Genomic DNA, 22,137 nt, shown 5'->3' with positions numbered 1-22,137 from the left:
TGGCATACAACTCCTGATAACCCAAAAAACCTGTCTCAATAAATTAGCATATTTCACCCATCCAATCAAATAAAAGTGTTTTTTAATAACAAACAAAAAAACCAACAAATAATAATGTTTAGTTATGCACTCAATACTTGGTCGGGAATCCTTTGGCAGAAATGACTGCTTCAATGCGGCGTGGCATGGAGGCAATCAGCCTGTGACACTGCTGAGATGTTATGGAGGCCCAGGATGCTTCAATAGCGGCCTTAAGCTCATCCAGAGTGTTGGGTCTTGCGTCTCTCAACTTTCTCTTCACAATATCCCACAGATTCTCTATGGGGTTCAGGTCAGGAGAGTTGGCAGGCCAATTGAGCACAGTAATACCATGGTCAGTAAACCATTTACCAGTGCTTTTGGCACTGTGAGCAGGTGCCAGGTCGTGCTGAAAAATGAAATCTTCATCTCCATAAAGCATTTCAGCCGATGGAAGCATGAAGTGCTCCAAAATCTCCTGATAGCTAGCTGCATTGACCCTGCCCTTGATGAAACACAGTGGACCAACACCAGCAGCTGACATGGCACCCCACACCATCACTGACTGTGGGTACTTGACACTGGACTTCAGGCATTTTGGCATTTCCTTCTCCCCAGTCTTCCTCCAGACTCTGGCACCTTGATTTCCGAATGACATGCAAAATTTGCTTTTATCAGAAAAAAGTACTTGGGACCACTTAGCAACAGTCCAGTGCTGCTTCTCTGTAGCTCAAAAGTGGCTTTACCTGGGGAATGCGGCACCTGTAGCCCATTTCCTGCACACGCCTGTGCACGGTGGCTCTGGATGTTTCCACACCAGACTCAGTCCACTGCTTCCTCAGGTTCCCCAAGGTCTGGAATCGGTCCTTCTCCACAATCTTCCTCAGGGTCCGGTCTCCTCTTCTCGTTGTACAGCGTTTTCTGCCACATTGTTTCCTTCCAACAGACTTACCATTGAGGTGCCTTGATACAGCACTCTGGGAACAGCCTATTTGTTGAGAAATTTCTTTCTGGGTCTTACCCTCTTGCTTGAGGGTGTCAATGATGGCCTTCTTGACATCTGTCAGGTCGCTAGTCTTACCCATGATGGGGGTTTTGAGTAATGAACCAGGCAGGGAGTTTATAAAAGCCTCAGGTATCTTTTGCATGTGTTTAGAGTTAATTAGTTGATTCAGAAGATTAGGGTAATAGGTCGTTTAGAGAACCTTTTCTTGATATGCTAATTTATTGAGACAGGTTTTTTGGGTTATCAGGAGTTGTATGCCAAAATCATCAGTATTAAAACAATAAAAGACGTGACAAATTTCAGTTGGTGGATAATGAATCTATAATATATGAAAGTATAATTGTAATCATTACATTATGGTAAATAATGAAATTTAACACTAGATGCTAATTTTTTGAGAAGGACCTGTATAATGCACTCTCTCATGGGCACACTTTATATAGTATAATGCACCCCCTGGAGGCAAACACTAAAATAATGCAGCCCCCCATTGGCAGACTGTAATATAAAGAATCCCCCATGGACAGACTCTAATATAATTCAGCCTCAATAGGCAGACTCTAATATAATCTCAAACCACAGTACCACCAAAATACCGTAAATAAATTAATGGCACAAGGAATGTAAAATCTAACAAATGTTATTATAATAAATCAACAATTGACAAGTATCATATATACCTAGGTACCTCAAACCACAACTAGAGGCCACTAGGAGTAAGGCACAAATCACTGCAGATGCTATACTTGTAAGTAACAAGCAAAAATATATATACAGCGTGGTACATCAAAAACACATAAAAACTCTCTATACCGCACTTAATTGAAGCCACTGGCATACGCCTAAGTGACACGAAAAGCCAAGGGAACCTATCCATGTGTCTGATTCACTACCTGCATAATGCCTTTAGCGTCCATATAGCAAGCATGTATCGGTATATTACCTGTGATGTGCCCACGTCCTAGTACGCGACCCACCCCGCCGAGCGTTCCGCCAGTTCTTCTTCCGGGGGCGTGTGCCATTAGGGAGGTAAGCGGACCTTATAAATGCCCCAGAACCAATCATAAGCCGGCGTCCCTAGTAACTCTAAGTCATGTGTCCGTGACGTCAGATGTAAACAAAGGACATGAGGGTATGACGGCGCATCCGACGCCTAGTATCGCTACCGTAGCGCGTCGGGGTGGGTCACGTACTAGGACGTGGGCACATCACAGGTAATATACCGATACATGCTTGCTATATGGACGCTAAAGGCATTATGCAGGTAGTGAATCAGACACATAGATAGGTTCCCTTGGCTTTTCGTGTCACTTAGGCGTATACCAGTGGCTTCAATTAAGTGCGGTATAGAGAGTTTTTATGTGTTTTTGATGTACCACGCTGTATATATATTTTTGCCTGTTACTTACAAGTATAGCATCTGCGGTGATTTGTGCCTTACTCCTAGTGGCCTCTAGCTGTGGTTTGAGGTACCTAGGTATATATGATACTTGTCAATTGTTGATTTATTATAATAAAATTTGTTAGATTTTACATTCCTTGTGCCATTAATTTATTTATTTTGGTGGTACTGTGGTTTGAGGTATCGTTACGGAATGTGACCAAGCTTTTTTGCTTAGGTCATTTGGATTAATATGTATGAGACTCTAATATAATGCAGACTCCCATATGCAGACTCTACATAGTATAATGCACCCCCCATAGGCAGACTCTATATAGTATAATGCACTTCCCATAGGCAGACTCTATATAGTATAATGCACTCTCCTATAGGTACACTTTATATGGTATAATTCACCCCTTATAGGCAGACTCTATATAGAATAATGCACCCCCCATAGGCAGACTCTATAGTATAATGCACTCGCCATAGGCAGACTCTATACAGTATAAGGCACTCTCCAATAGGCACACTTTACATAGTATAATGCACCCCTTATAGGTAGACTCTATATAGTATAATGCACTCCCCATAGGCACACGTTATATAGTATAATGCACCCCCTATAGGCAAACTCTAATATAATGCAGCCCCACAGGCAGACTCTAATATAATGCAACCCCCATAGGCAGACTCTAATATAATGCCGCCCCCCATAGGCAGACTCTAATATAATACACCCCCTAGACAGACTCTAATATAATGCAGCCACCCATAGGCAGACTCTACAGTATAATGCAGCCCCCATAAGAAGACTTTAATATAATGCACCCCTCAATAGGCAGAATCTAATATAATGCAGCCCCCCATAGGCACTCTAATATAATGCAGCCCCTCATAGGCAGACTCTATAGTATAATGCATCGCCCATAGGCAGACTCTATGTAGTATACTGCACTCCCCATAAGCATCTATATAGTATAATACACCCCCTAGTGTAAGATTATATAGTATAATGCACCCCCATAGGCCTCCATATAGAATAATGCACTCCCCATAGGCGTCCATATTGTATGATGCACTCCCCATAGGTAGACTCTATATAGTATAATGCACTCCCCATAGGCAGACTCTATAGTATAATGCACTCCCCATAGGCAGACTCTATATATTATATAATACACTCTCCCATAGGCACACTTTATATAGCATAATGCACCCCTATAGGTAAACACTAATATAATGCAGCCTCACAGGCAGACTCTAATATAATGCAGCCCCCTATAGGTACACTTTATATGGTATAATGCACCCCCTATAGGCAGACTCTATATAATATAATGCACCCACCTTATGGCAGACTTTATAGTATAATGCACTCGCCAAAGGCAGACTCTATACAGAATAATGCACTCTCCCATAGGCACACTTTATATAGTATAATGCACCCCCTATAGTAAGACTATATAGTATAATGCACCTCCCATAGGCCTCCATATAGAATAATGCACTCCCCATAGGTGTCCATATTGTATAATGCACTCCCCATAGGTAGACTCTATATAGTATAATGCATTCCCCATAGCAGACTCTATAGTATAATGCAGTCCCATAGGCAGACTATATATTATATAATGCACTCTCCCATAGGCACACTTTATACAGTATAATGCACCCCCTATAGGTAAACACTAATATAATGCAGCCCCATGGACAGACTCTAATATAATGCAGCCTCAATAGGCAGACTCTAATATAATGCAGACTCCCATATGCAGACTCTACATAGTATAATGCACCCCCCATAGGCAGACTCTATATAGTGTAATGCACCCCCCATAGGCAAAATCTAATATAATGCAGCCCCCATAGGTAGACTCTAATATAATGCAGCCCCCCATTGGAAGACTCTAATATAATGCCACCCCCATGGGCAGACTCTAATATAATGCACCCCAATAGGCAGACACTAATGTAATGCAGCCAGCCATAGGCAGACTCTATAGTATAATGCAGCCCCCCATAGGCAGACTCTAGTATAATGCAGCCCCCCATAGGCAGACTCTAATATAATGCAGCCCCCCATAAGCAGACTCTATATAGTATAATGCACCCCCCATAGGCATACTCTAATATTATGCAGTTTCCCATAGGCAGACTCTATAGTATAATGCACTCCCCATAGGCAGACTCTATATAGTATAATGCACTCCCCATAGGCAGACTTTATATAGTATAATGCGCCCCCTATAGGCAGACTCTATATAGTATAATGCACCCCCCATAGGCAGACTCTATAGTATAATGCACTCGCCATAGGCAGACTCTATAGTATAATGCACTCCCCATAGGCAGACTCTATAGTATAATGCACTCCCCATAGGCCGACTCTATATAGTATAATGCACTCTCCCATAGTCACACTTTACATAGTATAATGCACCACCTAAAGGCAAACTAATATAACTCAGCCCCACAGGCAGACTCTAACATTATGCAACCCCCATAGGCAGACTCTAATATAATGCAGCCACCCATAGGCAGACTCTATAGTATAATGCACCCCCATAGGCAGACTCTGTGTAGTATAATGCACTCCCCATAGGCCTCTATATAGTATAATGCACTCCCCATAGGCAGACTCTATAGTATAATGCACTCCCCATAGGCAGACTCTATATAGTATAATGCACTCCCCATAGGCAGACTCTTTATAGTATAATGCACTCTCCTATAGTCACACTTTACATAGTATAATGCACCCCCTAAAGGCAAACTAATATAATTCAGCCCCACAGGCAGACTCTAATATAATGCAACCCCCATAGGCAGACTCTAAATAGTATAATGCACCCCCCATAGGCAGACTCTATAGTACAATGCACTCACCATAGGCAGACTCTATACAGTATAAGGCACTCTCCAATAGGCACACTTTACAAAGTATAATGCACCCCTTATAGGTAGACTCTATATAGTATAATGCACTCCCCATAGGCAGACTCTATAGTATAATGCACTCCCCATAGGCAGACTCTATAGTATAATACACTCCCCATAGGCAGACTCTATACAGAATAATGCACTCTCCCATAGGCACACTTTATATAATATAATGCACCCCTATAGTAAGACTATATAGTATAATGTACCCCCCATAGGCCTCCATATAGAATAATGCACTCCCCATAGGCTTCCATATTGTATATTGCACTCCCCATAGGTAGACTCTATATAGTATAATGCACTCCCCATAGGCAGACTCTATATTATACAGGTCCTTCTCAAAAAATTAGCATATAGTGTTAAATTTCATTATTTACCATAATGTAATGATTACAATTAAACTTTCATATATTATAGATTCATTATCCACCAACTGAAATTTGTCAGGTCTTTTATTCTTTTAATACTGATGATTTTGGCATACAACTCCTGATAACCCAAAAAACCTGTCTCAATAAATTAGCATATTTCACCCATCCAATCAAATAAAAGTGTTTTTTAATAACAAACAAAAAAACCAACAAATAATAATGTTTAGTTATGCACTCAATACTTGGTCGGGAATCCTTTGGCAGAAATGACTGCTTCAATGCGGCGTGGCATGGAGGCAATCAGCCTGTGACACTGCTGAGATGTTATGGAGGCCCAGGATGCTTCAATAGCGGCCTTAAGCTCATCCAGAGTGTTGGGTCTTGCGTCTCTCAACTTTCTCTTCACAATATCCCACAGATTCTCTATGGGGTTCAGGTCAGGAGAGTTGGCAGGCCAATTGAGCACAGTAATACCATGGTCAGTAAACCATTTACCAGTGCTTTTGGCACTGTGAGCAGGTGCCAGGTCGTGCTGAAAAATGAAATCTTCATCTCCATAAAGCATTTCAGCCGATGGAAGCATGAAGTGCTCCAAAATCTCCTGATAGCTAGCTGCATTGACCCTGCCCTTGATGAAACACAGTGGACCAACACCAGCAGCTGACATGGCACCCCACACCATCACTGACTGTGGGTACTTGACACTGGACTTCAGGCATTTTGGCATTTCCTTCTCCCCAGTCTTCCTCCAGACTCTGGCACCTTGATTTCCGAATGACATGCAAAATTTGCTTTTATCAGAAAAAAGTACTTGGGACCACTTAGCAACAGTCCAGTGCTGCTTCTCTGTAGCTCAAAAGTGGCTTTACCTGGGGAATGCGGCACCTGTAGCCCATTTCCTGCACACGCCTGTGCACGGTGGCTCTGGATGTTTCCACACCAGACTCAGTCCACTGCTTCCTCAGGTTCCCCAAGGTCTGGAATCGGTCCTTCTCCACAATCTTCCTCAGGGTCCGGTCTCCTCTTCTCGTTGTACAGCGTTTTCTGCCACATTGTTTCCTTCCAACAGACTTACCATTGAGGTGCCTTGATACAGCACTCTGGGAACAGCCTATTTGTTGAGAAATTTCTTTCTGGGTCTTACCCTCTTGCTTGAGGGTGTCAATGATGGCCTTCTTGACATCTGTCAGGTCGCTAGTCTTACCCATGATGGGGGTTTTGAGTAATGAACCAGGCAGGGAGTTTATAAAAGCCTCAGGTATCTTTTGCATGTGTTTAGAGTTAATTAGTTGATTCAGAAGATTAGGGTAATAGGTCGTTTAGAGAACCTTTTCTTGATATGCTAATTTATTGAGACAGGTTTTTTGGGTTATCAGGAGTTGTATGCCAAAATCATCAGTATTAAAACAATAAAAGACGTGACAAATTTCAGTTGGTGGATAATGAATCTATAATATATGAAAGTATAATTGTAATCATTACATTATGGTAAATAATGAAATTTAACACTAGATGCTAATTTTTTGAGAAGGACCTGTATAATGCACTCTCTCATGGGCACACTTTATATAGTATAATGCACCCCCTGGAGGCAAACACTAAAATAATGCAGCCCCCCATTGGCAGACTGTAATATAAAGAATCCCCCATGGACAGACTCTAATATAATTCAGCCTCAATAGGCAGACTCTAATATAATCTCAAACCACAGTACCACCAAAATACCGTAAATAAATTAATGGCACAAGGAATGTAAAATCTAACAAATGTTATTATAATAAATCAACAATTGACAAGTATCATATATACCTAGGTACCTCAAACCACAACTAGAGGCCACTAGGAGTAAGGCACAAATCACTGCAGATGCTATACTTGTAAGTAACAAGCAAAAATATATATACAGCGTGGTACATCAAAAACACATAAAAACTCTCTATACCGCACTTAATTGAAGCCACTGGCATACGCCTAAGTGACACGAAAAGCCAAGGGAACCTATCCATGTGTCTGATTCACTACCTGCATAATGCCTTTAGCGTCCATATAGCAAGCATGTATCGGTATATTACCTGTGATGTGCCCACGTCCTAGTACGCGACCCACCCCGCCGAGCGTTCCGCCAGTTCTTCTTCCGGGGGCGTGTGCCATTAGGGAGGTAAGCGGACCTTATAAATGCCCCAGAACCAATCATAAGCCGGCGTCCCTAGTAACTCTAAGTCATGTGTCCGTGACGTCAGATGTAAACAAAGGACATGAGGGTATGACGGCGCATCCGACGCCTAGTATCGCTACCGTAGCGCGTCGGGGTGGGTCACGTACTAGGACGTGGGCACATCACAGGTAATATACCGATACATGCTTGCTATATGGACGCTAAAGGCATTATGCAGGTAGTGAATCAGACACATAGATAGGTTCCCTTGGCTTTTCGTGTCACTTAGGCGTATACCAGTGGCTTCAATTAAGTGCGGTATAGAGAGTTTTTATGTGTTTTTGATGTACCACGCTGTATATATATTTTTGCCTGTTACTTACAAGTATAGCATCTGCGGTGATTTGTGCCTTACTCCTAGTGGCCTCTAGCTGTGGTTTGAGGTACCTAGGTATATATGATACTTGTCAATTGTTGATTTATTATAATAAAATTTGTTAGATTTTACATTCCTTGTGCCATTAATTTATTTATTTTGGTGGTACTGTGGTTTGAGGTATCGTTACGGAATGTGACCAAGCTTTTTTGCTTAGGTCATTTGGATTAATATGTATGAGACTCTAATATAATGCAGACTCCCATATGCAGACTCTACATAGTATAATGCACCCCCCATAGGCAGACTCTATATAGTATAATGCACTTCCCATAGGCAGACTCTATATAGTATAATGCACTCTCCTATAGGTACACTTTATATGGTATAATTCACCCCTTATAGGCAGACTCTATATAGAATAATGCACCCCCCATAGGCAGACTCTATAGTATAATGCACTCGCCATAGGCAGACTCTATACAGTATAAGGCACTCTCCAATAGGCACACTTTACATAGTATAATGCACCCCTTATAGGTAGACTCTATATAGTATAATGCACTCCCCATAGGCACACGTTATATAGTATAATGCACCCCCTATAGGCAAACTCTAATATAATGCAGCCCCACAGGCAGACTCTAATATAATGCAACCCCCATAGGCAGACTCTAATATAATGCCGCCCCCCATAGGCAGACTCTAATATAATACACCCCCTAGACAGACTCTAATATAATGCAGCCACCCATAGGCAGACTCTACAGTATAATGCAGCCCCCATAAGAAGACTTTAATATAATGCACCCCTCAATAGGCAGAATCTAATATAATGCAGCCCCCCATAGGCACTCTAATATAATGCAGCCCCTCATAGGCAGACTCTATAGTATAATGCATCGCCCATAGGCAGACTCTATGTAGTATACTGCACTCCCCATAAGCATCTATATAGTATAATACACCCCCTAGTGTAAGATTATATAGTATAATGCACCCCCATAGGCCTCCATATAGAATAATGCACTCCCCATAGGCGTCCATATTGTATGATGCACTCCCCATAGGTAGACTCTATATAGTATAATGCACTCCCCATAGGCAGACTCTATAGTATAATGCACTCCCCATAGGCAGACTCTATATATTATATAATACACTCTCCCATAGGCACACTTTATATAGCATAATGCACCCCTATAGGTAAACACTAATATAATGCAGCCTCACAGGCAGACTCTAATATAATGCAGCCCCCTATAGGTACACTTTATATGGTATAATGCACCCCCTATAGGCAGACTCTATATAATATAATGCACCCACCTTATGGCAGACTTTATAGTATAATGCACTCGCCAAAGGCAGACTCTATACAGAATAATGCACTCTCCCATAGGCACACTTTATATAGTATAATGCACCCCCTATAGTAAGACTATATAGTATAATGCACCTCCCATAGGCCTCCATATAGAATAATGCACTCCCCATAGGTGTCCATATTGTATAATGCACTCCCCATAGGTAGACTCTATATAGTATAATGCATTCCCCATAGCAGACTCTATAGTATAATGCAGTCCCATAGGCAGACTATATATTATATAATGCACTCTCCCATAGGCACACTTTATACAGTATAATGCACCCCCTATAGGTAAACACTAATATAATGCAGCCCCATGGACAGACTCTAATATAATGCAGCCTCAATAGGCAGACTCTAATATAATGCAGACTCCCATATGCAGACTCTACATAGTATAATGCACCCCCCATAGGCAGACTCTATATAGTGTAATGCACCCCCCATAGGCAAAATCTAATATAATGCAGCCCCCATAGGTAGACTCTAATATAATGCAGCCCCCCATTGGAAGACTCTAATATAATGCCACCCCCATGGGCAGACTCTAATATAATGCACCCCAATAGGCAGACACTAATGTAATGCAGCCAGCCATAGGCAGACTCTATAGTATAATGCAGCCCCCCATAGGCAGACTCTAGTATAATGCAGCCCCCCATAGGCAGACTCTAATATAATGCAGCCCCCCATAAGCAGACTCTATATAGTATAATGCACCCCCCATAGGCATACTCTAATATTATGCAGTTTCCCATAGGCAGACTCTATAGTATAATGCTTAAAAAAAAAGAAAGCAAAGTGAATGGCACTAGGTGGCAGTTCCTATTAGACAGAAATATGGACTACATCTTTTGCTATCGGTAGTGGTCTCCGATTACTGGAACATGGTGCTCAGCATCATAAAACAAGTGGTGTCAATGTGCAATAGAAAAAGAGATGTGGCACTCACCCAGTTGTAGTCCACACACCTGGACCCGTGGAAGTGCCATCTGCGTGAAACGGCCATAGTCCAGTCCTCCTTCCCCGCACTCTCGCCTACACCAGCCGCCTTTTGAAACTGTCTTTAATCCATGGATAGTAAAATAAAGGACTTTTAACTACACCACAACTGGGTGAGTGCCGCATCTCTTTTTTTATTGCACATAGACTCTATAGTATAATGCAGCCCCCCATAGGCAGACTCTAATATAATGCACCCCCCCATAGGCCGACTGTAATATAATGCTGCCCCCCATAGGCAGACCCTATAGTATAATGCAGCTCCCATTGGCAGACTCTATTATAATGCTGCCCCCATAGGCAGACCCTATAGTATAATGCAGCTCCCATTGGCAGACTCTTAATATAATGCTGCCCCACATAGGCAGACTCTAACATAATGCAGTCCTTCATAGGTAGACTCTAATATAATGCACCCTCTTAAGTCTCTATTGTATAATGCACCGCCATAAAAAAATAAATACAATACTTACCTCTCTTCCTCCTGGTCCCTCCGATGCTCCGAGATCCCACACATCTCCGGACAGGGGGTGCCGAGTAGTAACGTCTTCATGACCCTTGTCAGTGTCTGTGTCAGGAATGTCAGACGCTAACAAGAGGATGATGGGAGAGGGAGTGTAACGCTCCTTCTCTCATCAATGCGATCAGCTGTATAGGCATCTAGCCGATATAGCTGAACCTGCGATGATGGGCAGAGGCCCTCTGCTGGCATGGGGGGCCCACTGCTGGCACCGGGCCCCCCTTCCTTCTCAGGGGCCCCATAGCGGCCGAGTGACAGTACAGGGAGATCGATTTTCCCTGCTCTGCCGCAGAATATACTGTAACTGCAATACAGTTACAGTAGCCTAGTTCCGGGTAGACCCCCTCTGGGGGCAACCACCCCCTCTGCCCTCCCATTAGCTATGCTACTGAGCACGGGTAAAGAACTTCCTTAGTGACCCCATAATTTGAATTTACTTCAATACATAATTTTCCGTAATTAACTGTCCTGACATATCAGTAGTGAAAATACGTGGGGTTTAGCAGGTGAGACCCCTGCTGAATTGAAGAATAAGTGGATCTCAGTCTCTACTGTTGAAGTGCCTGCACCTGCTTTGTTCTTCTCCTTGAAATCAATGGAGGAAGAGGATAGTCGCAAATGCTTTTATTGTATTTTGGTCATAAATTGGCATTAGTGATGAACGAATGTGCTCTGATAAGGTGTTATCCGAGCATGCTCGTGTGCTAACCGAGTGGCTTCAGGGTGCTCGAAAAATATGTTCGAGCCCCCGTAGCTGTTAAGGTACCGTCACACTCAGCGATGCTGCAGCGATATAGACAATGAGACGATCGCTGCAGCGTCGCTGTTTAGGTCGCTGTGGAGACGTCAAACACAGCAGCTCCAGAACGATGCTTTTGCTGTCAAACACGACGATACATGCCGATCTGATGACCAAATAAAGTTCTGGACTTCTAGCTCCGACCAGCGATATCACAGCGGGATCCTGATTGCTGCTGCGTGTCAAACACAACGAGATCGCTATCCAGGACGCTGCAACGTCACAGATCTTTGCCGTTCTCGTTGTAAAGTTGCTGACTGTGAAGGTACCTTTAAACAGCCACAACACATGAAGGGATTGCCTGTTTGTTAAGGGATTGCCTGTTTGTTGTGACTGTCTAACAGCCGTGAGACATTCAGCCGCGTCGACTCGGACATATTTTTCGAGTACACCAAAGACACTCGGTTAGCATGGTCGCTCATCACTAATTGGCATACCTTATTATAATGGAAAATATTTACAGTAGATCTTTCATATAGTTATAAAGCCTTTGTTTTTTCAAGTTTTTAACCCTTGCCCTTTAAGCTTTAATTGAGAGACATTGTGCTAGAATAATAAGACACATGTAAACTAAACTAGGACAACACTCACTTACTTAGAACAAATATTTTGTGACTCCCACAACAAACAGAAAATGCAACTTTCCTAATGTGACCACATCAAAGCCTAAGAAATGGTTATAGTCTCTTTGGTTCTTTGTTACCTGCACGCAATCAGTAACTTTTTCATCTGTCTTAAACTATATGTGCACAAGTTGCTGCTAGTAAGACCTCATAGAAATGTGGTATCCTTACCTTCTAAGCACCGGGGATGCATGTTGTCAAGTACTATCAGCAATATAAACAGTGACAGAGCCAGTATAGACAGACTGACCCCACAAACCAAGAAACTGTAGCTGCCTTGTATCTGGATAACCTGCATTTGAGAAAATATACAGCAATTAAATTCTGTAAACCTGGCTTATTAATGACACATACAGATCCTATATGTACAAAGTCTACAAAATACTAGTACTAGAATAGGAAACATTTCATTATTTTCTCAAACAGACTAAGCTGACCTATCAATTGCAAGAAGTGTTTCTCATATTCCATTGTAGGGAGATAGACCGGACCACAGGTACCTGCATGCCGGGTCCGGAACTACAACCCTTGGCAAAAATTATGGAATCAGCGGCCTTGGAGGATGTTCAATCAGTTGTTTAATTTTGTAGAAAAAAAGCAGATCACAGACATGGTACAAAACTAAAGTCATTTCAAATGGCATCTTTCTGGCTTTAAGAAACACTAAAAGAAATCAAGAACAAAAAAATGTGGTAGTCAGTAATAGTTACTTTTTTAACCAAGCATAGAGGAAAAATTATGAAATCACTCAATTCTGAGGAAAAAATTATGGAATCACCCTGTAAATTTTCATAACCAAAACTAACACTTGCATCAAATTAGATCTGCTTATTAGTCTGCATCTAAAAAGGAGTGATCACACCTTGGAGAGCTAAAAGGTGGAACAAATACAAACAACATGGGAAGGTTGTTAAAGGCAAACATAATGGTAGGCCAAGGAAGACATAAAAGCATCAAGACCAGAAACTTAAAGCAATATGTCTCCAAAACAGGAAATGCACAACAAAACAAATGAGGAACGAATGGGTGGAGACTGTAGTCAACGTCTGTGACCGAACTGTAAGAAACCGCCTAAAGGAAATGGGATTTACATACAGAAAAGCTAAATGAAAGCCATCATTAACACTTAATCAGAAAAAAACACGGTTACAATGGGCTAAGAAAAAGCAATCGTGGACTGTGGATGACTGGATGAAAGTCATATTCAGTGATGAATCGTGAATCTGCATTGGGCAAGGTGATGATGCTGGAACTTTTGTTTGGTGCCGTTCCAATGAGATTTATAAAGATGACTGCCTGAAGAGAACATGCAAATTTCCACAGTCATTGATGATATTGGGCTGCATGTCAGGTAAAGGCACTGGGGAGATGGCTGTCATTACATCTTCAATAAATGCACAAGTTTATGTTCATATTTTGGACACTTTTCTTATCCCATCAATTGAAAGGATGTCTGGGGATGATGAAATCATTTTTCAAGATGATAATGTATCCTGCCATAGAGCAAAAACTGTGAAAACATTCCTTGAAAAAGACACATAAGGTCAATGTCATGGCCTGCAAATAGTCTGGATCTCAATCGAATTGAAAATCTTTGGTGTAAATTGAAGAAAATGGTCCACGACAAGGCTCCAACCTGCAAAGCTGATCTGCCAACAGCAATCAGAGAAAGTTGGAGCCAGATTGATGAAGCCAAGAGGTGGTGCAACAAAATATAGTGATGTTTTGGAGTGTTTTTTTGTTTGTTTATTTTTCATGATTCCATAATTTTTTTCCTCAGAATTGAGTGACTCCATAATTTTTCCCCTATGCTTGGTTAAAAAAAGTAACCATTACTGACTACCACATTTTTTGTTCTTGATTTCTTACAGCCTTTCTTAAAGCCAGAAAGTTGCCATTTGAAATTACTTTAGTTTTGTGCCATATCTGTGATCTGCTTTTTTTCTACAAACTTAAACAACTGAATGAACATCCTCCAAGGCCGGTGATTCCATAATTTTTGTCAGGGGTTTTAGAAAGGCTGCATCCTGTGTTCTCGGGGTACAGCTTTGAAGAGGTGGACCTTCCCCTGCAGCCTGAGGGAAGCCTGAGTGGGAACGACCTTTCTGCAAACCCAGAGAGGCGGGGAGAGCGAGAAAAAAGGGCACAGAGATAGTGAAAAGAAAGCGCACGCAAGAGGAGAGTTGCAGGCCAGAGCAGAGTAGCGCACAGAGCAGTGAGTGGTGTGCTCGGTCCCCCTTGCCCTCAGAATAGTAGACCATATAGAGGGGACCCCGTCGCCTGCAGAGCCGAATGTGCCCAGCAGCACTCCGGAGCGAGGGACCGCTGCAGAGCCATGCAGAGTGGAGCAGAGTCGTGCAGGACAAAGGTATGCAGAGCCGTGCACACAGAGCGGAGCCGAGCCTGGTGCCGCAGCAGACATAGAGAGGAGTGCTGCGGTCGGGAGCATCAGCGCCAAAGAGACGGGCATCGCCTGCTGCCAACAGCAAGGACCAGGGAGAGTGGGACATGTGGTGTGTGCCTAGTGATAGCCAGAGAGTACCAGGTGCTGTACACAACGTGACCGTGAGTACTGCACACACGCTGCCCCCAAAAGAGATCACACATGGGACTGAAACTTGCACCCTGACGTGGGGAGAGAATAGTTGTCCTGACTGTCTGTTACCTGACTACCCTCCATTTGAGATAGTTAATGAGCCACGTTGGACTCGCACCGGACTGTGGCCCGTGCCTTTAATAGCCACAATAGTATATGGACTAGGCCCAGTGGAATGTACCGGAAACCGACCACTGCTTCCAGGAGACAAGAACAAGAAAAAGATATGCATAACGATGGGATCAACCATGACTAATAAACTTTTTGCATGTATCAATACAAAAAGGCAGTATTTATTATTGTTATCCTCAGGTCTAGCTGGCAGTATATTGGAACTGTATGCCATTAGGGTCTGTAAGTGTTATTTTACATCTGAACAGGGATATTAGTATTTCCTATACCTATACCCATGACCCAGCTCATGTGCATGCTATGAAGTGTTATTAATGAATCTTTATCACCTGGAGAGGACTGAGTTCAGTTTTGTTTGCCATGTGGGCTTTTAAATGTTTTTAAATTGTGTTTTCTTGTGCCTTTTTGTATTGATACATGTAATAAAGTTTATTAGTCATGGTTGATCCCATAGTTATGCATATCTTTTTCTTGTTCTTGTCTGTATCTTAATACACAGTGTTCCAAATTATTATGCAAATTGGATTTAAGTGTCATAAAGATTTAATTGTTTTGTTTTTCAAATAAACTCATGGATTGTATTGTGTCTCAGGGCTCAATAGATCACTGAAATCAATCTTAAACACATGTGATAATTAGTTTTCCAGGTGATTCTAATTAAAGGAAAACTACTTAAAAATGACGTTCCACGTTATTAAGCAGGCCACAGTTTTCAAATAACATTGGAAAGAAGATGGATCTCTCTGCTGCTGAAAAGCATCAAATAGTGCAATGCCTTGGTCGAGGGATGAAAACATTAGATATTTCCCAAAAACTTAAGCGCCATCATCTTACTGTTATGAGATTTGTAGCTGGATCTGAGCACAGACATGTTCGTGCTGATAAAGGCATAATGAGGAAGGTTTCTCACAAGCAAGTTCATCGGATTAAGAGAGCAGCTACTAAAAAGCCATAGCAAACCAGCAAACAGATATTTGAAGCTGCTGTTTTCTCTGGAGTCCCTCGAACCTCAAGGTGTAGGATCCTTCAAACGCTTGCTTTGGTTCATAAACCTACTATTCGGCCACCCCTAAACAGTGTTCCCAAGCAGAAACGGTTGCAGTGGGCCCAGACATGCATGAAGACTAATTTTCAAACAGTCTTGTTTACTGATGAGTGTCGAGCAACCCTGGATGGTCCAGATGGATGGAGAAGTGGATGGTTGGTGGATGGCCACCATGTCCCAACAAGGCTGCGACGTTAGCAAAGAGGTGGAGGAGTCATGTTTTGGGCCGGAATCATGGAGAAAAAGCTTGTAGGGACGTTTAAGGTTCCTGGAAGTGTGAAAATAACCTCTACAAAGTATATAGAGTTTCTGACGGACAACTTTCTTCCATGGTATAAAAAGCAGAAACGTGCCTTCAGGAGCAAAATTATCTTCATGCATGACAATGCACAATCTCATGCTGCAAAGAAAACCTCTGAGTCATTGGCTGTTATGGGCATAAAAGGACATATACTCATGGTGTGGCCACCATCTTCACCTGACCTCAACCCTATAGAGGACCTTTGGAGTATCATCAAGCAAAAGGTCTATGAGGGTGGGAGGCAGTTCACATCAAAACAGCAGCTCTGGGAAGCTATTCTGACTTCAGGCAACGAATTACAAGCAGAAACTCTCCAAAAACTCAAAAGTTTAATGAATGCAAGAATTGTGAAGGTGATATCAAAGAAGGGGTCCTATGTTAACATGTAACTTGGCCTGTTAGGATGTTTTGGAGTTAAATAGCTTTTTTGTTCAGTGAATGTGACCTTCTAATGCTGCAAATTCAACAAATGAGCATTTTCAGTTCTTTCAAACATATAAAATGTTTAGAAATTCTACTATGCCTAATAAATTGGAACAGTGCATTTTGAGTTTTTATTCATTTTGGAGATTATACTGTTATCATTGGGAGGTTTCTTCAATAAAATTCGATGTATGCTCTAACGGGTGATGACTTTTATTAGACTGACTGTCATTTGCACCGACCATTTAGGAAAATCAGAGAAAAATATAATTTGCATAATAATTTGGAACATGGTGTAAATGCATATGGTTGATCCCTGGTTTACATATTTGTGCGGTGCCCGCTACCCCCTTTTCTTTGACACATGAGTACCCACCATGAGGAGGTGCTGCGCCCACCATTGCCGGAGCTATTTAGTGCACAGCAGGACCTGCAATGTGAGAACTTCCATATACTCTTGCTTCCTAATTGCTGTGTTTAACTGTTGCATTTCATCGTGTCTTTAATACCATTAACTCTTTACCTCCCTGCGTGGAGTATCTCCCCTGTAAGGCTAGTTTCACATTTGCGTTTAAAAACGCAGCGTTTAAAACGCATCAGCAGGTGGTGAAAATAACGCATGTAAACGCGTACAAACGCTGCGTTTTTTAGACGCATGCGTTGCCTCATGCGGTTAAAAAACGCTGCGTTTGTACGCGTTTACATGCGTTTTTTAATTCGTTTGTGCTTTTGGTACGCATGATGAGAAATTTCACAAGAGAAAAATCAAGATCTACACACCGCCAATGGGACTACAGAGAGCGTGTGACATGACTCTGTGGACCAAAATATGGAAAAATTGTAGCTCTCAAAATGTGGTAACGTAAAAAATATTTTTGGGAATAAAAAGCGTCTTTTAGTGTGTGACAGCTGCCAATCATAAAAATCAACTAGAAAACCCACTATAAATAGAAATCAAACCCCCTTCATCAACTCCTTAGTTAAGGTACCGTCACACTAGACGATATCACTAGCGATCCGTGACGTTGCAGTGTCCTCGCTAGCGATATCGTCCAGTGTGACAGGCAGCAGCGATCAGGCCCCTGCTGTGATGTCGCTGGTCGGGGAAGAAAGTCCAGAACTTTGTTTCGTCGCTGGATCTCCCGCTGACATCGCTGAATCGGCGTGTGTGACGCCGATTCAGCGATGTCTTCGCTGGTAACCAGGGTAAACATCAGGTTACTAAGCGCAGGGCCGTGCTTAGTAACCCGATGTTTACCCTGGTTACCATCGTTAAAGTAAAAAAAACAACCACTACATACTTACCTACCGTTGTCTGTCCCCGGCGCTGTGCTTCTCTGCTCTGGCTGTGAGCACAGCGGCCGGAAATCAGAGCGGTGACGTCACCGCTCTGCTTTCCGGCTGCCCGGCGCTCACAGCCAGTGCAGGAAGCACAGCGCCGGGGACAGACAGTGGTAAGTAAGTATGTAGTGGTTGTTTTTTTTACTTTAACGATGTGCGGCCCTGCGCTTAGTAACCCGATGTTTACCCTGGTTACCGGGGACCTCGGGATCGTTGGTCGCTGGAGAGCTGTCTGTGTGACAGCTCTCCAGCGACCAAACAGCGACGCTGCAGCGATCCGGATCGTTGTCGGTATCGCTGCAGCGTCGCTTAGTGTGACGGTACCTTTAGGTAAAAATTAAAAATTTGTATTTATTTCCATTTTCCCATTATGGTTATTGTTAGGGTTAGGGTTATGGCTAGGGTTAGGGTTATGGCTAGGGTTAGGGTTATAGCTAGGGTTAGGGCTAAGGTTAGGGTTTGGATCCCTTTATCACCTTGATGGTGGGGGGTGGCTTATCAGTGTCTAGACTTGTTTTTCTCTATTGAAACGCATGCGTTCAAAAACACAACCAAACGCATGTGCTTAAAAACGCATGCGTTTACATAGACAGCAATACGTTTTTTTGACGCAATCAAACGCATGCTTTTTTTGCGGCAAAAAAACGCCTCTAGAAATTACTACATATTGCATTTCCGCACCAAAACGCAAGCATCAAAACGACGCATGCATCGTCAAACGCGGCTAAACGCGTACAAAAAAAACGCATGCGTTTTTAATGTTAAACATAGGAAAACAAGACGCATGCGTTTATATGCGTTAAAACGCAGCTGCAAAAAACGCAAATGTGAAACCAGCCTCAATAAACCTGTTAACCCGTGTACCAGATCTGTGCTTTTTTCACCACTCTGCCAATGTAAAAATATCAGTGAGCAATATACAGAGATAAATCTGTGTACACTTATATATATACAGTACATAGCAAAAGTCTGGACACACCTTCTCATTTAAAGATGTTTCTCTATTTTCATGACTATGAAAATTGTAAATTCACACTGAAGGCTTCAAAACTATGAATTAACACATGTGGAATTATATGTTTAACAAAAAAGTGTGAAACAAATGAAAATTTGTCTTATATTCTAGGTTCTTCAAAGTAGCCACCTTTTGCTTCGATGACTGCTTTGCACACTCTTGGCATTCTCTTCATGAGCTTCAAGGGGTAGTCACTGGAAATGGTCTTCCAACAATCTTGAAGGAGTTCCCAGAGATGCTTAGCACTTGTTGGCCCTTTTGCCTTCACTCTGCGGTCCAGCTCACCCCAAACCATCTCGATTAGGTACAGGTCTGGTGACTGTGGAGGCCAGGTCATCTGGCGTAGCACCCCATCACTCTCCTTCTTGGTCAAATAGCCCTTACACAGCCTGGAGGTGTGTTTGGGGTCACTGTCCTGTTGAAAAATAAATGATGGTCCAACTAAACGCAAATCGGATGGAATAGCATGCCGCTGCAACATGCTGTGGTAGCCATGCTGGTTCAGTATGCCTTCAATTTTGAATAATACCAGCAAAGCACTCCCACACCATGACACCTCCTCCTCCATGCTTCAAGGTGGGAACCAGGCATGTAGAGTCCATCCGTTCACCTTTTTGCGTCGCACAAAGACACGGTGGTTGTAACCAAAGATCTCAAATTTGGATTCATCAGTAGTGTTGAGCGATACCTTCCTATATCGAGAAATATTGGATCGGATTGGATCGGCCCAATACTCCAAAAATATCGGATATCGCCATTTCCGATACCTGAAAACAATGCAAGTCAATGGGACACAAATATCGGAATGAAAATTATTATTATTATTATTTATTGTTATAGCGCCATTTATTCCATGGCGCTTTATATGTGAGGAGGGGTATACATAATAAAAACAAGTACAATAATCTTAAACAATACAAGTCATAACTGGTACAGGAGGAATGAGGACCCTGCCCGCGAAGGCTCACAATCTACAAAATAAACCCTTTATTTGTAGGTTAATTCTACATGAAGGAAAACAACTAAGAATAATGTAGAATGTATTGGGGGAGGTGGAGGAGACATTAAAGGCATAGAGGTTTAGCCCAATAAAATGGAATAGCAGGAATTAATTTTTTTTTTAAAGACGTTCGGAGTTACAAAGATATTGACTATGTTAAGCTTTTTTATATTTTGTCAGAAATTTATGTTTCACTACTTCTATGCTCTTCACCTTCTTTTTTACTTCTCCCACACTTTCTCCTTCATTATCCTCAGCAGCAGCATCTTTTTCATCAACTTCTTCACCTTATTCATCTTCTTCTTCACCTTCTTCCTATTATTCTTTTTTTTTACATTCTTCATATTCTTCTTATTCAACTATTATTCTTCTTCATATTCTAGTTCTTCATCTTCTTCATATTCTTCTTCTTCATCATATTCTTATTTGTGACAGGCATTCCTGTAGTTGTTATCTATAAAAGTTTGAAGATTACACCTTCCGTTCTGCCTGTCACAAAAGATTTACAACAGGATTTGTCCACGTTCAGTTTTGCCTGCAGCAGGTTTTTTCCAGGGGCACCACGAGGAGGAACGGACTCACCCCCATACACTGCTTAGTCTTTTTCTGCTTATAATTTAGATAATATCTTTTGCTCTGATTTTTAATCTGAAGCCTAATGTTCTGCTTTTTGTTCTGCAGCTTCTTGTTCTTCTGCTTCTTGGTCTTCTGTCTCTTGTTCTTCTGTATCTTGGTGGTTGTCTTCTTGTTCTTTGTCCTTTTGGTCATCTTCTTCAGGGTCATCTTCTTGGTCTTCAGGGTCGTCGTCTCCAGGGTCGTCATCTCCGGGGTCGTCATCTTCTTTGGAGTGGTCTTCAGGGTCGTAGTCTCCGGGGTCGTCTCCGGGGTTGTCGTCTTCTTCGGGGTGGTCTTCAGGGTCGTCGTCTCCGGGGTCGTCGTCAGGGAGATCCAGAGTGATTACCAAAAACCATTTCAAAAAGCTTGAACTTGGAAATGTAGCAGAAGGTACGAGAAGGCTGAGGAACTGCTGAGAACCAGCTGACGGTACTGGAACCCAGATGGGTAGCCGAAGGTACAAGAGTCAATGGAACTACCGAGGACCAGCTGATGGTACTGGAACCTGCTTACTAAGCAGGAGGTACCCATGCCACAAAGCACTACCAAGAACCACCAGATGTTGGTGGAACTCGGATACCGAGAAGGAGGCACCTAAACTAAAGGCTCTGCCTGGAACCAGCTGACAGTACTGGAACCCAGGGGGACCTATTCAAGATTGACTTCCAAAGAACCAGCGCACTTCTGAGCAGCAACTGGCGGTGTTGGAGCCCAGGGATTACAGTTCAGGTGGTAGAAACATGAACACAGCAGGAGACCTGGATACTGTTGCCAACCAATTATTTAATTTGGAAGAGGACTGGCAAATTCCGGTGAGATCCAGGCCTTGTTCATTTTCAGAAAAGTAAGCCGGTCAACGTTATCGGAGGATAGTCGCATGAGATAGTCTGTTAGTACACCACCTGCGGCACTAAAGACGCGTTCCGATAATACACTAGCAGCAGGTCAAGCCAGCACCTCCAATGCATACTGGCTAAGCTCTCGCCATGTATCCAGCTTAGAGACCCAAAACATGAAGGGGGAAGAGCCTTGTGGGAGAACATTGAGAGGGCAAGACATGTAGTCTGTCACCATCTGACGGAAAAGTTGCCTCCTGCTGA

At 42.5% G+C, this 22,137-nt stretch overlaps 2 protein-coding genes across 3 annotated transcripts in view; one reads left to right on the top strand and one right to left on the bottom strand.

Annotated features, from left to right (window-relative positions):
- MFSD4A (major facilitator superfamily domain containing 4A) overlaps positions 1-22,137 on the bottom strand; it is a 234,144-nt gene that overhangs the window by 17,353 nt on the left and 194,654 nt on the right. For both annotated transcript variants that reach the window (XM_069756226.1, XM_069756227.1), the window contains one exon: positions 12,741-12,861. In XM_069756226.1, the coding sequence (XP_069612327.1) occupies positions 12,741-12,861 (121 nt within the window). The remainder of the gene's footprint in view (positions 1-12,740; positions 12,862-22,137) is intronic.
- The window catches only part of ELK4 (ETS transcription factor ELK4), a 171,010-nt gene that overhangs the window by 88,204 nt on the left and 60,669 nt on the right, over positions 1-22,137 (top strand). The window lies entirely within an intron of this gene.

Source organism: Ranitomeya imitator, chromosome 3, assembly GCF_032444005.1.
Source record: "Ranitomeya imitator isolate aRanImi1 chromosome 3, aRanImi1.pri, whole genome shotgun sequence".
In the NCBI taxonomy this organism is placed as follows: Eukaryota; Metazoa; Chordata; class Amphibia; order Anura; family Dendrobatidae; genus Ranitomeya; species Ranitomeya imitator.
Note: the sequence above shows the minus strand (reverse complement) of the source record. Positions and strands in the feature narration are given on the sequence as shown.